This window comes from Crocodylus siamensis, chromosome 8, assembly GCF_052110815.1.
Source record: "Crocodylus siamensis isolate JL-2025a chromosome 8, ASM5211081v1, whole genome shotgun sequence".
Classification (NCBI taxonomy): Eukaryota; Metazoa; Chordata; order Crocodylia; family Crocodylidae; genus Crocodylus; species Crocodylus siamensis.
In genome coordinates, this window is record NC_143402.1 from 73131725 (window position 1) to 73151589 (window position 19865).

General features: G+C 45.2%; 1 protein-coding gene across 3 annotated transcripts in view; it reads left to right on the top strand.

The window, feature by feature from the left end:
• The window catches only part of RHBDL3 (rhomboid like 3), a 109452-nt gene that overhangs the window by 67573 nt on the left and 22014 nt on the right, over positions 1-19865 (top strand). For 2 of the 3 annotated variants that reach the window (XM_090061038.1, XM_090061039.1), the window contains 2 exons: positions 13705-13929; positions 15274-15422. In XM_090061038.1, coding sequence (XP_089917164.1) covers positions 13705-13929; positions 15274-15422 — 374 coding nt within the window. The remainder of the gene's footprint in view (positions 1-13704; positions 13930-15273; positions 15423-19865) is intronic. The other variant, XM_090061040.1, reaches the window with a different exon arrangement.

The window sequence follows — 19865 nt, forward strand, 5'->3', positions numbered from 1 at the left end:
GTGGCCTAAAGCATGGTGCAATACCAGAACAGTGTCATAGTATTTACTGACCAGATGAATGGCAGGCACCTAATCCATACTTATACTGTAACTCACACAGTGAGCACAGCACCTAATAGCCCTGCCACGCCTTTTAAGAGCTCTCCCACGGGACACTTCATGTCATTTTGTTCCTTTTGGGACTAAGATGTTCCCGTCACAAAGGGTGCAATAAACACAACATGCTTTAAAGCTAGGGATGACTGAGACAGTCCCGGATTTCACAGGCTGTCTCAGCTTCCCGGCAGACCCAACGCCTGCCTACCATATCTGGATGTATGCCATCTTCATGGGGGCTCACAGGCGTGGGCTATGCACGGCGCCGTTCCACTCTGCCCATGGCCCCACGCATGGACCGGACTGGACTGCCCAGTGTTGCTCTGGGGGGTGCTACAGCAGGGCCCTGAGGAGCTCAGCAGCCCAGCCCTGGTAGCGGTGTGGACCCCCTTCTGCCCCCACCACAGCACCCTCTGGTCATCTGAAGCCAGGCAGGCAGGCAGGGGCAGAGTTGGCATCTAGATACATTGCCCCAATGTGAAAAGGGCTTGCACTTAGAGTCAGTGTCAGTGCTACAAATCTCAAGTTACTGTACACTAATGGGGAGGGGTTTCATTAGCAGATGAGTTGGGTGAAAGGAAATATTTGTAAGCTTTACGTATAAAAGTGAGAAATGTTTGTCATTGGTAGTGATAATTAATGACAAGGCATGTTTGTCAAGGTGCCTTGGTCAGGAATAGTATTGCAGCTTGATGATGTGCAACTGGGGAAACACAGCCACTCTCTTTGGTGCTTGAAAAGCCTGGGTTTGATCGTGTTACTATGTGCGGCAGTCTTAGTTGCAGGAATTTCCCATGCTACACACAGCTCCATCTCAGGGGCCCTGTCCTACGCACTCATCTCCACACAAGTAAATTGTACCTTTTGGTACTGTTCTCCTTCCCATCTCAGAGAAACCTTGTAGCATGTCATTTCTGACTTAGAGAAAGCTGCTTGCATCTCATTATGGGAAATGAGCTGTCACAGGGCCAGGCGAGTATCTTGAAATCTAATAACTGGGAGACAAGAGCTGCTGTCTGAGTACATTCAGCTTATGTATCAATTCAAGTCTATCTGATACACAGTCTAAACAGCAGCAGAAGAGAATGTTCTCCCCAGTGAAATAGTCTGGCAACTAATCATTATGCTTATTAAACTGGAACTTGGCATAGCAATTTCCATCCTAAACCATGATTTTTCAGCTGTTTCAAATCACTTATGGTTAGAATTTGATATGCAAGATGTCAACTGAAATGGCCATTTTAATTACATATATATATAATGTATATGTGCACACACATATATATGTAAGGGAGGAAATGGCATAAATACGTTTTTAAAATGTCAAGCTGGACTTGTGTTAGATGCTGAGCTCTCCACTCCCCAGCCCCATCCTAAGCCAAGACTAAAAAGTAAACATAAGTTTCTGGTCTTTCAAGCTTCATTGCATCTTGGCATGCGGAGGGGGAAGACATCTAGGTATCAGGCCCCAAGCCTGGCCCATTTTGCAGGTGTTTCACTTTGTGACCATTGGGACTAGTCCTGGTAGACAAGTGGAGCACAAGAGTGTGTGTGCGGGGGCAGGGCCCAAGAGTTGCATGGATATTTGCTGTTGTTCTAAACCTGCAGCCAGGGTCAGACTATGGCATTGCTGTGAACTGGGAGCTAAGGTCATGACAGCTGGAAGGCCACTAAGCCAAGATTGCCAGAGCTCACTAAGACTGTAGCTGCTTGTATTTCCCTGGTAGGCACAGCTGAGTTTCAGTTTCCTCAGTCATTGTCCCATAAGCAGTGCAGTTTACTGCTGACACTGATCCTCCTAACTTAATTGAAATATATGAATTCCAAAGTAGGAGAGGAGACACTTTGGTACAGTTCAATGGTGACTAGCAAGAAGAATGGAGTTGAAGAGAATGACATGATCTTTTCTGTCTCTTGACCTATGATTCCTCCAGAAAAATCCACTGCTTGGCTAAGGCTTTAAAGGGTGGTGTGTTGTTTTTTTTTGTGTCCCACCAGCTGCTCTGTAGGAAGATGTTCACATCCTCCTCCTTTTCCTATGAACATGCTAACCATTTGGGACAAATGAGTTTGGTGCTGAGCTGTGTTATTTGCTGTGGTGTTTGAGAGAAGTGTGAGTGAAGGAAGGAAACGCATGCAAACTTTGAAAGCAGAATTGATTGGAAAAGCAGCATTTTAAGGAAAGTGGGTTATAAAATGAGTTGACAGAGGTTTTTAAAAGGCCTGTACTAACCTCTGATTTAGTGCGCTGTCTCTTAGAGGATCATCCTGGGGAGCTAAGCAGGTTTTCTGTTGCAGAGTTTGATTGTGTTAAAAATAGCCTTAGGCAAACAGTGAAGTTGCAGTTATTGGGCAAAGCTGATGCTTTTCAAAACCTCTTAAGGTCATAGCAGTGGTCTGGAAACACTGGGGTCTGTGCTCGAGAAAGGGTCTAGAACAGAGGCTGCTTCATCCTGATGAGATCTTTTCGCTGGAAGGGCGAAGTTGAGCACATTCCCCACCTGTGACTGGCTTGTCCCAGAGTGGGGATAGTATATGCCCTCTGAGATGAAGCTGTAACACCTGAGTCCCTGCTTGCCCGTGAACCTCCAAAAGGTTCAATTTGAGTTTGGGATAAAGTTTCCAGGTAGAAGGGGACACCATATTTTAGCTGAATTAAGCCATTCATTGATTCCTAGTGAGAGGGATTTTTCTAATGGACTTCTTCAGGGGTGGGAATTCCACGTCTTAGGGCTGAAATCATTATGGACAAAAGATCTCAGCGGCAGTTTAAAGCAAGTGAGTTTGGAATAGAGAAACACTTGGCTCCCAGAAGCTCCCATTGTAAATGCTGTCATCTGAAGACCTGGCACAAAACCCACCTTCTGGTGTTTCAAGCGTTCGTGATTAGCTTGATCCAAAACCTTTGATCTGAACTCTGGGCAAGCTTTTGGTTTTAAACCACGCTGGATCCTTCCTACAGTGGCCTGAACTCAAGTTGGGACACGCTTAATGTAGAGGGTGGATCAGAGCCAGAAACTAATGAACATAATTAGTCCTTTCACAACAATGAACTTAAACCAGCACCCCCACCAACTTGAGTCTGTTCATAATGGAGATATGTTCAGACTGAAGACTCAAACGTTGGGCCCTTCATCTGTCCTCAATAACCCAAAGAATCAAGTTCTTTTCAGAGCTGGTCTATTCACCAGGGGGTACAGAAATCTACCTTCAATACAGGTCTTTGCCAGCTTGGCCATTTGCCAGTGGAGATTTTTCTCTCTCACAATCAGAATAATAGCAGGACATTTTTAGGAAACTGAGCATTAAGGGAGTGTAGGCTTTTTTTACTCCTGTCTTACATACTGCTTTCTATGCCCATCTGCCTGCAGCCTTAATATCATGCTTGTTAAAGAAGCCGCAGATCAGATGCATGAAGAGAAGACGAGTGGCCTGCCCTGTGTTTCTGGATCTGCAGTAATGTGTGAGCCAACAATAGACCCAGTGTTCTCTCAGCTGGTGACTTAAATGCTTGGCTCATAAATACCAATATTATATAACCTCCAAAATCAAGTCAGTAAATTGTGACCATATGGGAAGCTCTGTGTTTGGGAAGATTTGATTATTTCAAGCGCAGCCTGGAGAACAGAACAAGCTTCTCATCAAGGGACATTTCAAACAGAAGTAGTTACTTAATCTCCTGCTTGTCTGTCTGCCTCTATTGTATGATTCCCAGCCTTCTCAGACAGCGCTGCTACTCTGAGATTAAAGGGTTGATCCAACATCTTTCCATTTTCTTGAGGAGACTTTGCATCGGGCCCTAAGAATTCTGCTTAGTACCTGCCCGGCCACTTGCACTGGGTCTTTGGAGCTGTGCTGTGCATTGGCCTGTGTGAATCTGAACAGGAGTTGGCTGTGATTGCAATCAATGTCTGCCAGGAAGATTTCTCTCATCTTAGCATCTGATCCCAACAGGTGCTCAATGCATCCACCCCATCCCTCCAACTGAAGTTATTTTAATATGACCCTACACAAGCTTTTTCCTTTTGCCCTCTGTCCCCTTCTTGCATTTAGAAATGTCACCTCTGGATGGGGAGGGGAGGGAGTGGCATAAACTTCTCATCTTATCAGTACTGTCCCAGTGGCTTCATTAAAGAGGGAAACTGGTCTTTCTTTACAATCTGAATCCCCAAATGCTCAGATAAATCACACGTTTTTAGAGAACTTGGCCACAGAAAAAGAAAGCCACCACAGCAAGAATAAACAAGGAATCATTTTCATTTGAGAGCTGGAATTTGATGGAGAGGCAAGGAATTAGAAGTACAAAAAAGGCCCTCTCACTAAGACAGATGAGACTGTGGGAAGGGACTGTGGTAATAAAGAAGAATGAGACAAGGGCATGGATAGAAGGTGATACTATGCTGATCTGACTGTATAATATGTGTGCTCTGCTCTGGTGTAAATCACATCAGGTGCAAAGCAGTGGGCAGTCAGGGCTAGGGGCTGTGAGTGAGACTGGACTGAAACCATGGAGGATTCTGCGAAACAGGAGCAGAAAAATCTAGCATCCAGCACCCCATAGAGAGGCCCAAGGAAGAGCTAGGGCGGGGGGGTAGATTGGGCTAGGGGTCTTTACGGTTTGGGCTGGTGGAGTTCTCCAAGCTAGGATCAGTGCTGGGGTTTGTAGGCAGGGTGGGTTCTAGGGCTCCCCAAACTAGAGTCAGAGTTGGGTGCTGTTGGGTCCCCAGCTCTAGGGTGAGTGTGATGGCAGGTAGGGGTCTCGCCACTAGGTCTAGGGATGGGCTGGAGGACTCTCATAGCTAGGCTTAAGAAATGAGTTTCTAGAGGTCTTCTGGCTGGAGATAGGGATGGGGCTCCTTGAGCCTCCCTTGTTTGGCCATGTATTGGGTTGTGGTTAATGGGTGTACTTAGGGCTGCCCAAGCTAGTATTAGGGCTCAGATTCACAGTGCTCTATTGGATACCACTGCCGGCAACATCTCTTCTCTCCTCACCAGCACCATTCAAGCAGCTTCCTTGGGGCAGTGGCACAGCACCACCAAGTGCCACCTTCTTGTGCGCTCAGTGTCCCTCCCTATTGTCTGTGCAGGGAGCTAGCAACGCAGCCTGCTCTTGGAAACCCGGTGGAGTGCATAGGCATCGCTCCAGACTCTCTTGTTCCACTTCATTTGCAGACTGTTTCATTGTGGCCTCTTGGTTATGATCCAACGTGTTTGAATACCTGATACAGCTTCTGTCAAGAAATTGTGCTCTGTCCTTGCCAAGAGATAGGCTGAATGGTCTTTTTCATCTGATCCTATGGCCTCGTATCAGAGTTAACTGTGAGTCCCTGTTTATTTGCTATGCCTTATACTTGCAAAACCCTGCAGGGTCCTAATTTACCTGTACATTTATTTGTGCTTATTGGAAAATACCTAGGGGTGGATACAAATATTAAAGCAGTGCCAAGGGCCAGACAATTTTTTCTCTTTCATGTTATCCGCCACTTGTTTTTGGAAACCAGCATTGCTATATAACAGCAGAAGTCTGGTTGACTGAACTTGGCAGCATTGACATCTGATATCCAGACTGGATGTCTTTTAAAAAGAGATCTTCCAGCTCAAATAAAAGTTAGGAGCTTGTGGGCAGAATTACTGGATGAGGCTCTTTGGCCTGAATCATGCAGGAGTGCAGAAGAGATTAATCATGATGTCCATTTGGGCCTCAAAACCTCAATGGATCTTCAGGAATACAAACAGGCTCTTACTACACTGGCTGAAGGAAAGCATGTCTCCTCACCCCTCTCTCTCTCTCTGTCTTTCAATCTGTTTCCAGTTTATCCCTGCAAGATGACACAGCAATGCACGCTACCTATTCCTGATCCAGAGCAGAAAGCTGCCACTCCTGCTCAGTTAGGAGAGCAGCTGACTTGGGGCACTTTCAGTGCACTGCTGTGTCCTCTAGGCTGGTTGTAGGGTTAGCCTGTATTCTGAATGTTGGCTATAAAGCCATAAAGGGCCGAGATTTGGCTCTTGAGATGACTCTTCTCATCATGTTCTTCCACAGCTGCAATCCATGGAGCTGGAGTCCCCTAACCAGCACAGTGTCCTTTGTTAGAGCCTCCCAGCTTTGGAAATCAGTCCTAACTTGGTCCAAAATACTCTTAACCTATTGGCGTTCTGGGCATATTGCAATGTCCCTGGTGTCTTTGGGCATTTGAGGGAGAATTAAATTGTAGGTAGGGGAGGTCTAGGGTAGAATAGTGTATCTTTGTGCCTATATTTTATGGGCGAAGGGATGAATTTGTCTGAGGTTTGTCAAACAGCATAAGTATGTAGGTAATGGCTGGGTGCCGAGAACTCTTGGAGAGGGGCAACGTACTGCTTTGGGAATCCAAATGAATAATACTCTGACTAAGCTTCTCAGCAGAAGGTGTTGGCTAGAAGAGTCCACAGACCTAGGCTGCCTGTTCAGAGTGGTGTTTGCTGGTAAGATGGAACGAAGAAGGATGAGAAAACAAGCCAGTGCAGTCCCCACGGAGAAGATAATTAAGAGACAAATATACTACTCTGTTTTCCTCGTGCAAGGAAGAGTCAAGAGGCTGCTTGTGTGAATAACAAGAATAGGATTTAGCCTTTGCACCAAAGTCTATTTGGCAGCAGGAAGTAAAGTAGTCTTGGCAAATGCTTAGAGACTCACTGATAGTCAAGGTGGTTTTATACTGCTAAAGGGGAATTAGCTCAGTGACAGATGTAAATGATGCTAAAGGGAGACAGGCCTGTTGTTTATGCTGTGCCTTTCCAAACTGGCAAGCTCCTGCTACAGAGTGAATGTCCTGCAGGTACAGATTCCCCTGCGGGGGCTGTACAGAAACGGGAGAAGATCAGGCTTCCGGCTTCCTACAACTTTGCAGCTCCATCTGCCAGTGCAGTGTGTTTTCTAAAATGTTGTGTTAACTTAATGTGCCTCTAGAAGAAGAAGGAGGGGGAAAGAGATCCCAGGAAGATTGGATTTAAAAGACTTTTTCTTGTAAAAATCCCATTTAAAGCCAGTTTAATTGCCCATTATCAGAGCGCGGGCCAAAATGGAGACATTATAAGCTAGTTAGAATAGTGCATGGAGTGTAAATATAAGTGCCGGAGAGCTGGAGTCTTTCATCAAGCATGGTGTCTTTCAGTGATCTTCGCTGGACAGGACAGGGTCTGTCTGGGCTGTTTGCTGTCTGCACCTGTACAGGTTTAGTACAGACAGGTCTCTTTCAGACTAGCAGGGCTCAGTTAAAGCAACCTCTGTTTTGTTTTTCCTGTGTTTGGGCCTCTTTATGAAGGGGAGGCTGAGGGCAATGCCCATGTGCTGTCTGGAAGGCTGTTGGCACGCTCTCTGAGGGCTTTCACTCTTGTCTCATAACGCCAACCTTTACTGCTGTCCTATGATTACCATATTAAATAGCTCTTGACATTTTATTTTCCAGATGTGATCAGAAGCAACCAATCTGGAACACCTCGTAAAACTAATGGCATGTGAGTGCAGGTAGCTGTGGAAACGAAAGGGTTTCGTCTTTCATAAGTTGCACTAGGCAAGGAACATCATTACAAGCTTCCATTTCAGCTTCTCTGCAGGTTCTGGAAGATCTCGTGTTTGCTTTTAACTCTGGAAAGAGAAATGCTTGAGCTCTCTGTGCAATAGGAGCATTCAAAGGCAGTGCAATCAACTGATCAGACTCCTGAATTTCAGGACTCTGGGCTCTAATCTGGGATCTAGCACTGACTTTGGTGCATGTACTTCGGTGCCTTGCATAACCTCCAGCCTGCCTCTGTTCTCCCTGAAACCTGTAAAGAAAAACATTTCCCCCCCATGGGAGATCGTGAAGTGTTGTTAGTTCAGAGAAGTATTTCTGAAGTGCTATACGTTAATGCAGCCTTGCTCCCACTGCAATCAAGAAAATTTGTGCTATTTTTACCCTAGAGGAAGTAGCTAGGACATCTATGAGTGCTTTGGTCACCACCACCCTTGCAGTTGCACCTTCCTCATTGTGTTTGCAGAAGTCTGGACAGCAATTTCTGTATGGTTGATTATACTTGTACTAGGATGCAACAGGACCCCTAAAGTCACATTTCTGCATTGAATTCAGAGGATTTGATTCTGGGGGTCTCCTGTCACACTCAACCATGGGAGTTTATACAGTAGGGGTGAATTAAAGCATTATTGAAGCTGAGCAACAGTTGCAAGGGAGCTGCCCACAGAAGCCCATGCAAATATTAGCATCTCTTGGGTTCCCTTGTTGTCCCCGCAGTGATGACTGTTGAGAGGGGAGGGTATCATTTGCTAGGGGCTGGCAGCACTTCTTACCTCTAATTACCACTTTATTTAGCTGTCTGAGGAAATGATGGCTTTCAACTGTTGTAGGCTGATGTGACAAAACAGCAAGAACATCTACCATCTTTCAGTAGCCAGGAAAATAAACTACATCCTTACTGTTGAAGGAGAAATATCAGCAGCATTTGAGGGCTGTTAGGTTTCTCTCTGTCTGCAAGAGACAAACAGATTTCTTTTCAGCCTGAATTTGTGTTTAGTTGTGATGACAAGAGGAGTGAAGCACAGCAGAACAGATGTCTGGTCTCTGTGAGCGCATGTGCTCAGCACACGTCTTTGACAGCCTGTACTGAGCTGAACTCGGCACACACGTATTCTTCTGCGAAGGGGGCACAGGAGGGGCAGTTGCCTCATGCTCGGGGACTGCTGAACACCCATCTTCAGTTCAAATAACATAAGTCACGAAAGTCTTACTGGCCTTTCTTGCCCTTTTATGCTCTTTGCCACAGGTCTCAGTGCAGAGGGGCCCTTTGAGATTTTGTCCTCTGTCTGGGAAGGCCGTTCTGTGCTGCTGAGAGGTGTGTTACAGAGCAGAGAAAAGGCACAGCTGCTACCTCAGCCTATTGCCTCGTCTTTTCAAGGGAACCTAGGTTTTATGTGCTGGGCTGAAAATACCAGCCCAGAAGCGTGGTGCTGGAGTGAGGGGACAACTTTGTCTGAAAAGCATTTATTTTTCTCTGAGAAAAGCTTCTTGGCAACAGCCAAATATCCCTGAATCGCTTTACTTCCTGTGAAAGTTTACTTCTCAAGTTGAAAAATGCCATTTGGGTTCTGAGAGCAACAAGAGAGTGATTAAAATGGGGTTTATTGGGGGCAGGGGTTGGAAGTTTTTTCCACCCCTTTGTAGCAGTAGGGGAAGAAATGAAAGTGGAACAGCCAAAAAAAGAAAAGAAAGTTTGAGGACTCTTCTCCCCCCCCTCCGGCCAAAAAAAAAAAAGTGTGTGGGGGGGGGGCGGGGTTCCTGGTTTCCCTTTGAATATTTTCTCATGTATCTGAGTTTCTTATTTTCAGCCTGTGCTGATGGGCCCCTCCATCTGAGCCTGTAAGGACAGAGCAGCTGCTGTGATGCTGGATTTCGGGGAGTGTGCACAGAGCTCAAAAGACCATGCCAGGCCAGCAGATGATCACCTTATGTGACTCTGTACTCTCCATTACAGTGATTAACTTCAAGATGCTTGCTGCAGAGATTAGTGCATTCTAAGCAGCTCGGTTCAGCTTGGAGTAATTACCCAACAGCCTACGCATGTCTGAAAGCCCACGGTTCAGAGGATATTGGCCAAAAACAAAGTGATCCGAAGAGCTAGAAATGCCAACACTATTGTGCTTTCTCTCTTTTCCTCCTACTGCAGCAGATATCTTTTGGACTGTGTGGCTGAGAGAAGGCAGTCTGTTCAAGGAGTCTCTGCAGCTTGATTTTGTGCTTCTCTCCACCTGTGAACGCAGGGCAAAGGGTCCGTCTAGTTGTACTGTGCTTATGCAAGAATGTTACTTTCAAGCCTGAGGGGCAACAAGAGGCTGTAATTGCTTAGGGGTCACACCTAGTTTATCGTCCACAACTTATCATAGGAGAATCCCAGTGGTAAAAGGCACAACAAGATTCAGATGTATCCCTTAAGACAGCATGCTAGCCTAAGAAGTGTAGCCACCACAGCAGGACTATCTGTGGGTTTTACACAATGTCTTTTAAGCTAAAAACAGATGTTGCATTTGTTCCTGGATAAATTTTGCCTGTGTTTGTTTCAGAACAAAAATATCCCAGGATTGGCTTGTACATACATCACCCTTCTTATCAGGGTTTAGAGAGCAGCTAAATGTAGTACTGCTTTTCTACTATTAATTCAATGACACAGTTATTGAATCAATAGTAGAATCATTTATCCTGGGATACTATCTCTTACCCAGGAAACTTTATTACCATTGATCCTGAGACAGCGGGCAGGCATGCATGTCAGTTCACTTGCACTTTGTCCCAGGATAAAATGGTTTACCCTGGGATAAATGTGACATCTGTTTGCAGCTTTACACTGCTGTTTGTTCTGGTTTTCTTTTTGGTTTCAGCTTTTGTAGCTGCTTTTTTAATATAGGTGAAAGGTGGCAGCTTGGCAGCTCTGGAGATCTGTTGCCACAAAACTGGCACAGAAATGCCAGTTCCTGGTAACACATCAACCTGCTGACATACTGGGAGTGGAGGCCACTGTTCAGGGTGAAAGTATAATCTGGTTTTCCTGAACAATCTGTCTGTTGCTTGTCTGCTATGGTTGTCAACATGAAGGCCAGTGGTGCTGATGGGCTGTGTAATGTGATGCTAGTTAGCTCAGAGCTGGAATGAGTCCATCAAACTTACTTTCCCTGAATATGTCATTGTAAAAGCTTAGCAAATGCAAACTACCCCCCCATCTCCCTCCTCCACAAGCAAATGTTTTTATGTTCCAATCCCACAGAACCAAAGATTCAGTCAGAGAAATGGCACTAACTCAGCATCACTCGCAGCTCTTGTATATGGTTTAGCAATAGGCTGGGTTGGCAGCAGGGCTAGTTAGTGTGGCGAAATGCCGGGCTAGCGGTTCCGGCACCGCTTAGGGGAGCCGCAGGCTTTGCGGAGTTGTGCGAGCACGCGGCTTGTGGGGCGGAATTGAGGTAACTTTTTAGCTGCCCTCGAGGTTCGCCGAGTTGGCACAAGTAGACGACTTAGAGTAAGTAGTTAGTGTCTCTTAATCTATAGGGTGTCCGTTGGTTCACGAGGTTCCAGAGCCAGCCCTTGTGTTCCAACAGTGGAGCTAGTCCAAAGCTAGGTGCGGCTGCCGGCTCCTTAAGTCCCAGAACTGGTCAACGGCTCATTGAGATGGGATGTTAGTAATAAAAGTTATTACAGAGTAGATATAGAGTAAAACAAAAAGATTTTATTCACTCACCTGGCCTCACCCTCTTACGAGTAAGAGGGGAGGCCAGTTGGAACGAAGATGCAGTAGATACAAATATAGCGAGCGTAGGTATGCTGTCTAAGCTACAATGAGAGGCAGTCGAAAAGTAAGTGGAGTCTCCGATGTTTCTTCAGTTACAGTATGCTGGATATAAAGGGGGTCTGTTGGTTCACGGGGTTCCAGAGCCAGCAGCTGCCGGCTCCGTAGTCCCAGAACTGGTCAACAGCTCATGAATGGGGTAGCCTAAGGGGGTCTGTTGGTTCACGGGGTTCCAGAACCAGCCCTTGCTCTCCAACAATGGAACTAGTCCAAAGCTAGGTGCGGCTGCCGGCTCCGTAGTCCCAGAACTGGTCAACAGCTCATGAATGGGATATACAGCGCAAAACTGTAACACGGTAAACCGTTGTCAGCTGTTAAATTTCCGAGGCCTTTGTCTTCGCTGGAGTACGCCCAGATGGGGAGGCTGAGAACCGGTCTGTGGGGTGATCAGGCACACAGAGTTTTCCAGTTGTCGTCTCTGCTGCTTCCTGCTTCTTTGCCTCTTTTATAGATGTTCGTTGGACTGCCTCTATGACACTAACTATGATATAGGCTAAACATACAGAGATAGGATAATTTTCTTTTACATAATAGTTACTAGGCAGATTTTCTACACAAGTTTCGTTTCTGCAATACCGACACTTTTTAGATAAGAGGTAACATTTATAGAGTACAGGTGTGGGGCCTACTGCCAGCAGAGCATAGTACCAGGCACTTGTTTAGACTAACAGTAAAACTGCAAGGCAACAAAAAGCGGTACCAGGCACTTGCTTTGGTTAACAGCACAGGCCTCAGGGTTACATAAATGTAAAAGTGCCACACGGCAGTTATACAAAAAAGAGAAAATAATATAAAATATATGCTTTTATACAAAGATAATATAAAACAGTTATATGCTAAATAATATAAAATAGTTACAGTTAGGGGTTATCTCAGTTTCATTGGAAGTTAGTTAGGGTCTGACTTTTTTTTCTGACAGGCTAGGCATAACATTGCATATGTCTAACTTGTGAGTGCAGTTGCAATTGGGAAATTGCATGCTCAAAAAGTTAATTAGCTAATTCTGTACACATTGCATATATAAATGAGGCACGCTGTGGTGAGTCTCGACTGGAAATCTGCCCCTCTGTTTATAGCTCTAACCCTTTCCACAACAAAATTACTCATCTGTTGCATGCTTACCATAGCTAGGAGGGGCTGACTACTAGTTAAATCTGAATCCTCCCATGTTGCTAGCATAGTCATTTTTGCTCATGACAGAAGTGTATCATTTCCCTCCCCTGGTCTCTTGTGGGCTAAGATCAAGTGTAGTTTGCTGCACTGGTCTGTTTCCTGGGCGTAGATGACCTTGAATGGCATTGTGTAGTACAGGGTGGAGACCTGTCCACCCCTTGGACAGGTGGGCAGAACACCTTACAAGACTCTACTATAACCTCCCAATGGGAGGATCTCAGCTACACACCTATTTTATGGAAATGGAAGATTCCTCCCTAATTTGCTTCTTTGGTCTTTGGGCTAAGGGCAAGTGAGACTCGGGGACATCCGAACTCTAAGACCTCTGATCTTGGAGCCTGTACATAGGTTGCCTGTTATGTATTTGGGAGTATCTGAAGCCCCAGACTGAAGAGTCTGGGATGGAGGATACTTGCTGGTGGCAGCACCAACTGGACTTGAATGACTGAGTTCTGCTCAGTTGATAGAGTTTGGAACTGATTTGGCCAATTCAGCCTGAGACAATTTTTTTTTTAATTGCCCCCTGTGGTAAAGTAGTACAAGTTCCTGGGAATGGGAATGTCAGTGCATATCAGTCTGTAAATGGACATCATTTGCAGCAGAGAGAACCCCTGCCCTGCAGAGCTCAAACAGCCTGAGCAGGTACGTTATAGGATGCCTTATGGACTGCTTTATGGACCAGGTGGCTTGTTCAGATTCCTGAAGGAGGATGTGAGGGGGTGTATATTGGTGGGCAGCTGGTTCTGAAGGGAAGGAAGTTGAGAACTGGATAAGTTGGAAAAGGGAACTGCTCAGATGATGGGATTGGGAAGAACCCCATGTTCATATTCTTGCCCACTTTCAATAGTCTCAGACCCTTATATTCAGTTTTCCCATGCCTGTCATCCTGAACCTTACCTAAGGTGACTCCAGCCTAATAGTATTTGCTCTTCTGCTCATGCTGGGCCTTGGGTTCAGATGGCTGCAGCCTAGTAGCAACTGTCCAGCAGTGCCCCCACCCCCTCCTAAAGAGACTTTTCCTGTGCCTTTGTTTGGCCTTATTGCTTTTCCTTTTCTTTCTTTCAGATGAGTAACAAAAGGTCAAATAGCTTCCGCCAAGCTATTCTGCAGGGGAACAGGAGGCTGTGCAGCAAGGCGCTGCTGGACGAGACAGGACTAAGCCTGTCCCAGCGCCTGATTCGACATGTTGCGTATGAAACCCTGCCCCGTGAGATAGACCGAAAGTGGTACTATGACAGCTATACCTGCTGCCCTCCACCCTGGTTCATGATTGCCATCACCATTGTAGAGGCAAGTAAACCTACTGCACTGCTCCTGAAACTCAAGTGTTTCTGTCTCTCTCTCTCTCTCTCTCTCTCTCCCCCTCTCTCTCACACATGCACACATGCGCGCACGGCACCTCCCTCACACATGCGGCACCTGCCTCTCTGGACAGAGGTTACTGCTAGTCCAGACCTCTGTGCTAGTTTGGTGATGTTCAGGGAGAGGCGCTGGGAAGAAACAAGCGTGTTCTCTGTCTCCTGTGTCCTCATGTAAAAGAGAGGCTTTGAGCCCACATCTCCAGAAGTGGAAGCTTGGGGCTTTTCCTCACTGTTTCCTACTGCAGTTGTTGGCTTGGTACCTCAACAAGGCTATAAAGCTGTGCGTAAGCTAGTGGTCTATGGGTTTTGGCAGAGGTTTGTACAATGATTCAGTCAGCTGGTTAGAAGACCTAGAATCTTGAGAGCTTTGGGTTCATTTCCCTTCTGCTTTAGCTTCCTAGTTAGATAAAAATTAGTTTCTATATCATTTATTACACACATAGTGATCTTTTGCATAAGGACATAAAAATCTCAAGTTTTACATGGACACTAAAAACTTCCCTAGCACTGTTCCTGAGGCTTCAGTGTTTGTCTTACTTTTCAATAAAAAGTGTCCCTGTCCCTCACCATGCATGGGTTGGTTTCCTTCTTTTCCCCCATGTGATAGCTACATTTCAGTGGTGATCAACTTTGGGATCTTTTGTAGTGAAGGTTGTATATAAATCTGTGGGTTTCATTTGTTTCTGAAGTTTTAAAATATTGTATCTTAATTAGACTTGGTTAGTCTGTGAAAACATGTATAGCTTGAAAAAAATAAAGCAGAGCTTGTTCAGGAGTACAGATCCAATTAGGTCTTATAGAAAAATTATAGTGAGCATTATACTGAAAATCAGAGAGATGGAGTTTTGAAAATTTACTTAGTATAAAAATACTTTAAAAAATTCTTAATGTAGCCTCCATTCTTGGGATGACAGAAAGTGGACTCATTATTTGGAAAAGCTAAACTGATTAGCTGGTTGGTTTTATCACTCATCTACAAAGGAGACCTCAACTCAGCAGATATACGATGCTCAAAGGTTCTATGAAATAATATGAACGGCTCTCACAAGAATTGAAAAGGGACCAAACTGGACATGTACGGAGCACCCTCAGCTCCACTGACTCCACTGCTTCAGGGGGCATTAATAGTGCCTGGTACGTGGTAGAGAGTGGTTGGAAACACTCAAGTCATTAGAATGCAAGTTCCCCAGAGCAGAAACCTTGTGATCATAGCCATTAGTAGTCTACATGAGTGGATACAGTGTTTAACTGAGGAATCTCCCTGATCTTCCAGGTTGCCTTTTTTCTTTACAATGGAGTGGTGCTGGACAGATTTGTGCTGCAAGTCACCCATCCTTTATACCTAAAGAACTCACTGGTTTATCATCCTCAGCTCCGTGCTCAGGCCTGGAGGTACCTAACCTACATATTCATGCATGCAGGGTAAGTATTGCACAGGCTTTGGAGACCCCCACAGCTGTTTCGAGAGAGAGAGAAACAGAAACTCTGGATGATTTAGAACCTGATTTTGAAAAGTGATTTTTTTCAATTGCAGATGAATGACCCATGCAGTAAAACAAGTCAAACACCCTTGAGGGACGTATTGAAGTAGTGGCTGCTGTTTCTTCATCTGTCCTGGAGGTGGGGTTGGAAGTGGTGATTAAATAGGTGGTGCTTTTCTTTTGAGTCAATAGTGAACTAATAACCTCCCACATACACATGCCTCTCACTCCCCATCATCAGTAGCTCTGCCCAAGTAGACCTGGAAGAGTAGGGAGGGGGAAAAAACATCTACTAACACACACACACACACATGAATTTCACAAAGAACTGTGATGTGTTTGTTGGTAACAGGGTGTCAAAGGGTTCCCTGTCAAGTGGTTGCTTTGTCAGGACAACTCTGGGCTTGTCTGCTCTCTGAGAGAGTCCCTCAAAGGCAGCCTAAGAATAGCTTCTAGAGCCTGAAGGAGCCCAGGCTCCTTCTCACTATGAGATGCCAGCCTTTCTGTCTGTCACGTTCCCTGGTACTCTTGTGGCCCTGAATTTGAGAGTGCCTAATGACTTCTTTTTAAAATGAGAAAGTAGACTCCCTTCAGCCAGTAGGGTCTTTTGAACGGCTGGAAAGAACAAATGAATGTCCCTGCTTTGCTAGGGAATAGCTTCCTGAGCTTGTAATTGGTCCTGGACACAAGCTCTCACCCGGATATTTGGAATAAACATCATATGTAACACCCAAGATTAAATTCACTTGTTCTAAGGGCAGGCCAGAAAAAGAAAGAAGGAATTTTCATACCAATGTCTCCAGAGTGCTAAATACCTCCAGAAAAAGCCAGGTCCAAATATACCTCAAACCGAGGAGTGGGAAAGTTGGGAATGTTGAAGGTAGAGAGGGGCACACTTCTACTGGCCACAGATTTCACATGCAAAGTGTGAGGAGGAAGGAAGTATTTCACTAACAGCAGCAAGTTACTCTGTGTAAACTACTGAGCAGCCACTAATTCTTCCTACTGTATACATACCTACCTGCTTTTTATATGCTTGCATGTCTGTTGTATAGCTTTTACCATCAGTCAGGATCACACATAGCTGTGGGATCCTTAAAAATGAAAGCTGGGGGATAATGTAAAATCATTTGCATTTATATTTCTTCTGTGTTCATTGCAGCATGGTTTTCTTATCCATGAAATATTTCTTTTCTGCTTCAGCAAGCAGAAGTATGGCATAATTCACACCTATTTGAAAAATTCTCAAGTTCTTTAATTACCAAGTTTATTTCACACCCGTGCCTGGTTTCTGAGGGAAGTGGTAATGAAGACATAGTAGCTAATGTCTAACCTTTGTAAATATTCCAGATTTATCCCAGAGAGCCTTATTATTTCTTCAGTGTATTCTATATCATGTAGATACATAACCATCAAAATTATGCACAGTCCTACTTGCATCATAAACCCAGTAGTATTTTTTTTTTTATGAGGAAGTAGTATCAATAGTTAGGTGGCTAAATGATCATTTATTGTCAGCTGATTTGTTACGTTCCTTCCCTACCAGAGAAACGGATAAATTCTGAAAAGGGAATAATCTTTTTACTGTGGACTCATTATTCTCATCTAATTTTCAAAGGGCAGGTTAATATAATGGTGTGGAGACTATTGTTGTTATAGTTCCTGCTGAGACTTTAAAATGGTAATTTGGACTCCTCCTTAATTTACTGCACTTGTAGGCCTTTCTGTGTGTGCCGGCGACAGTCAGAAGGTGTTGAAGAAGGCAGTTGCTAAGGCTGGCTTGCTGTGCTTTTAGAAAGATTCCAAAAATGTACTGTGTGTGCCTCAGTCCTGATGGAAAGAGCTTTATCAGAGGCCTGGGGGGCAGGCAAAGTTGTAAATTTTGGCCTTCATGCTTTCATGTTGATTATCTGGGGCCTGCCCATTCGTAACACTGCCATAACTAATGACTTGCATTGATTCTCAGCCCTGTTTGTTTGGTCCCAGAGAAGACTAAGACCCCAATAAATCAACCATATTGTCATTTCAAGAATGGCACTTTTGGAGCTGAAGAAAGCTAATTATGTTTTATTGGTGCTTCTGGAGTACAAAACCTCAGTGCTCTTAGCTGGATAGGAAAGTGGGATGCATGGATCACTCCTGGAGACATTTTTCATGAACAAGCTTGTAACGGAGCAACTGATACAGCTTTCAGGGTCTTCAGCTAGAATCAGTTCTCACAAAGGCTGCTTTTTTTAACAAAAAAGACAAGTGCTTTGTTTGACATTTTCTACATTTTAGCTCCAAACCTCTATTTTTTCCTGTGAAATGAGGTCCCTAAGGGCACTGTGCTGGCCCCAGCAGCCTTATCTGGGGTTATGGGAGCCTTGGGGAGCTGCAGCCGCAGTGCTTCTGCAGCAGGGAGTCTGGATGGCAGTTGGAGTGCAACTCCGGCTAGCCCAGCTCCAGTTTTGGGCAGTGCACATGACTCGCCCCACTTCTTTTTTTTTTACGGTGGATATTTTTGACCCTGGGATCTCCTGGGGCCAAAGAAACCCCCTGTGCTGCAAAGTAGCTGCACGGGAAATGCCTGCATGTGCAGTGTGTGGCACCACACAGAGGTCTGTGGCGCCACATACCGCATGTCTGCACTTGTCTGGACATGGCCTAAGATGTTTTTATTCCTCTTTGCAATTCTCTGACCTTTGCTAGTCGCTCTTGAGTTCCTTGTACATCACTGAGCAGAGTGGATGTGAGAAAGAGACTGTGTCCAGTGGCCGCACAATGCAGAGCAAGGACGACAAGTGCAGTCAATTAGGAGCAGTAATTTTGAATAATGATACGTTGCAGGCTTTAAATAGAAGCGTGGGAGTGCATGGATGGGAGCATTAATAGAGATCCTTAGAGATGAAAACAGGACTGTTGAGGCATTAGTCCATGTTACCCATAAGGACAGGACCATGCCCTGTAACAGTTCTAGCTCTAATGCTTTGTCAGTCACAGTGTTCCAAAGGATGAAGCTGCCATGATATCCTTTGGGAGGCTATGCAGCAGCCGGGCTATTACCAACAGGGTTTTTTTCCCTTATATTAAGAAAATGACAACAGGTGTGACATGAGGAAAGACCAAAAGAACTGAATATATATACTCCAAGCAAAGTGATAGGGAAGTTTGTGAAGGCGGCGCTACTTCACGGTAAGGGCAGCTAGGATCTGGAACCAACTTGCAAGAGAAGTGGTGCTGGCTCCTACCCCGGAGGTCTTTAAGACCAGGCTAGATGAACACCTTGCTGGGGTCGTTTGACCCCAGTACTCTTTCCTGCCATGGCAGGGAGTCGGACTTGATGATCTGCTCAGGTCCCTTCCTACCCTACCAACTATGAAATAGTGAGGGCATCACCCTAAAGTGCACTAGCCACCCGCAGTGATACCACATATGGGCATTCTCATTCAACTCTGCATGCCCCCATGCAGGAAGGTCCTCTGTTTTGTAAGTCTGTTAGGGTACTTTAGGGGCAGAGCAAGAACATTCACTTAAGAACCGAGTGTGCAGAAGAACTATTCAGCAACAGCCATTCTGGATTATTTCTCCATGGGGACAAGGCCCAAGGTTTTGGGAAGAGAATAACTGATTGGATGTTAGGACAGCATGAAGATGAGGGATAAAGCTGAGCTCTCAAGGAGCACACAGTACTCCTGTCATAAAGCTGTGGGGTTGCCTTCAGGAACAGGGTGGATGCATAAATATTTGTGGGATTAATTGAAATATGGAAAGCGATGTGGATGTGCTAAGTAGCATCCTAGCAGATGTAAGATCCCAACTTCTCTGAACTAATGACCAAACACAGCAGCTCTGTCCTTCACACCCAGAGTTGGTTAGGAGTCATACATGCTTCCTCAAGATTGTCAGTGTGCACAGCAGCTGGATTTTCTAGAGTTCAGCCATGTCCTACCTCTGATCCAGTGTACTTAGTAGGAGTTTCACTATTTACCACAATAGGAGCAGAGTTCCAACAACACTCAGCATATTTGCAAATCCCCCCATGGCCTGGCTGTATCCCCCAAGTGCAGATAAAGGCACTCAGCACAATCTCCATGGCCTCTTACTGACCTTGTTACAAACACATGAGGACAGTCCACCAAATGAGAGTTGTAGTGGGATGGCCTGAAGGTTATATAATGTGTTGCATACCAGTCAGACAAAAGGGGGACAGCTGCATCCATCATCCAGTTGCTTAGAAACCCCCTGTTAATGTGCAGAGCAGGGGGTTATTATCAAGCACTGAAAGCAGCAGATCGCAATTCCTGGCTCTGTGACTGTTTTACTGCATGGGCCTAAGCACTTAATTCTTTGCAAAATTTTCTTACACCTCTAAAAAGATGTAATACCCATGAATATTTGTAGA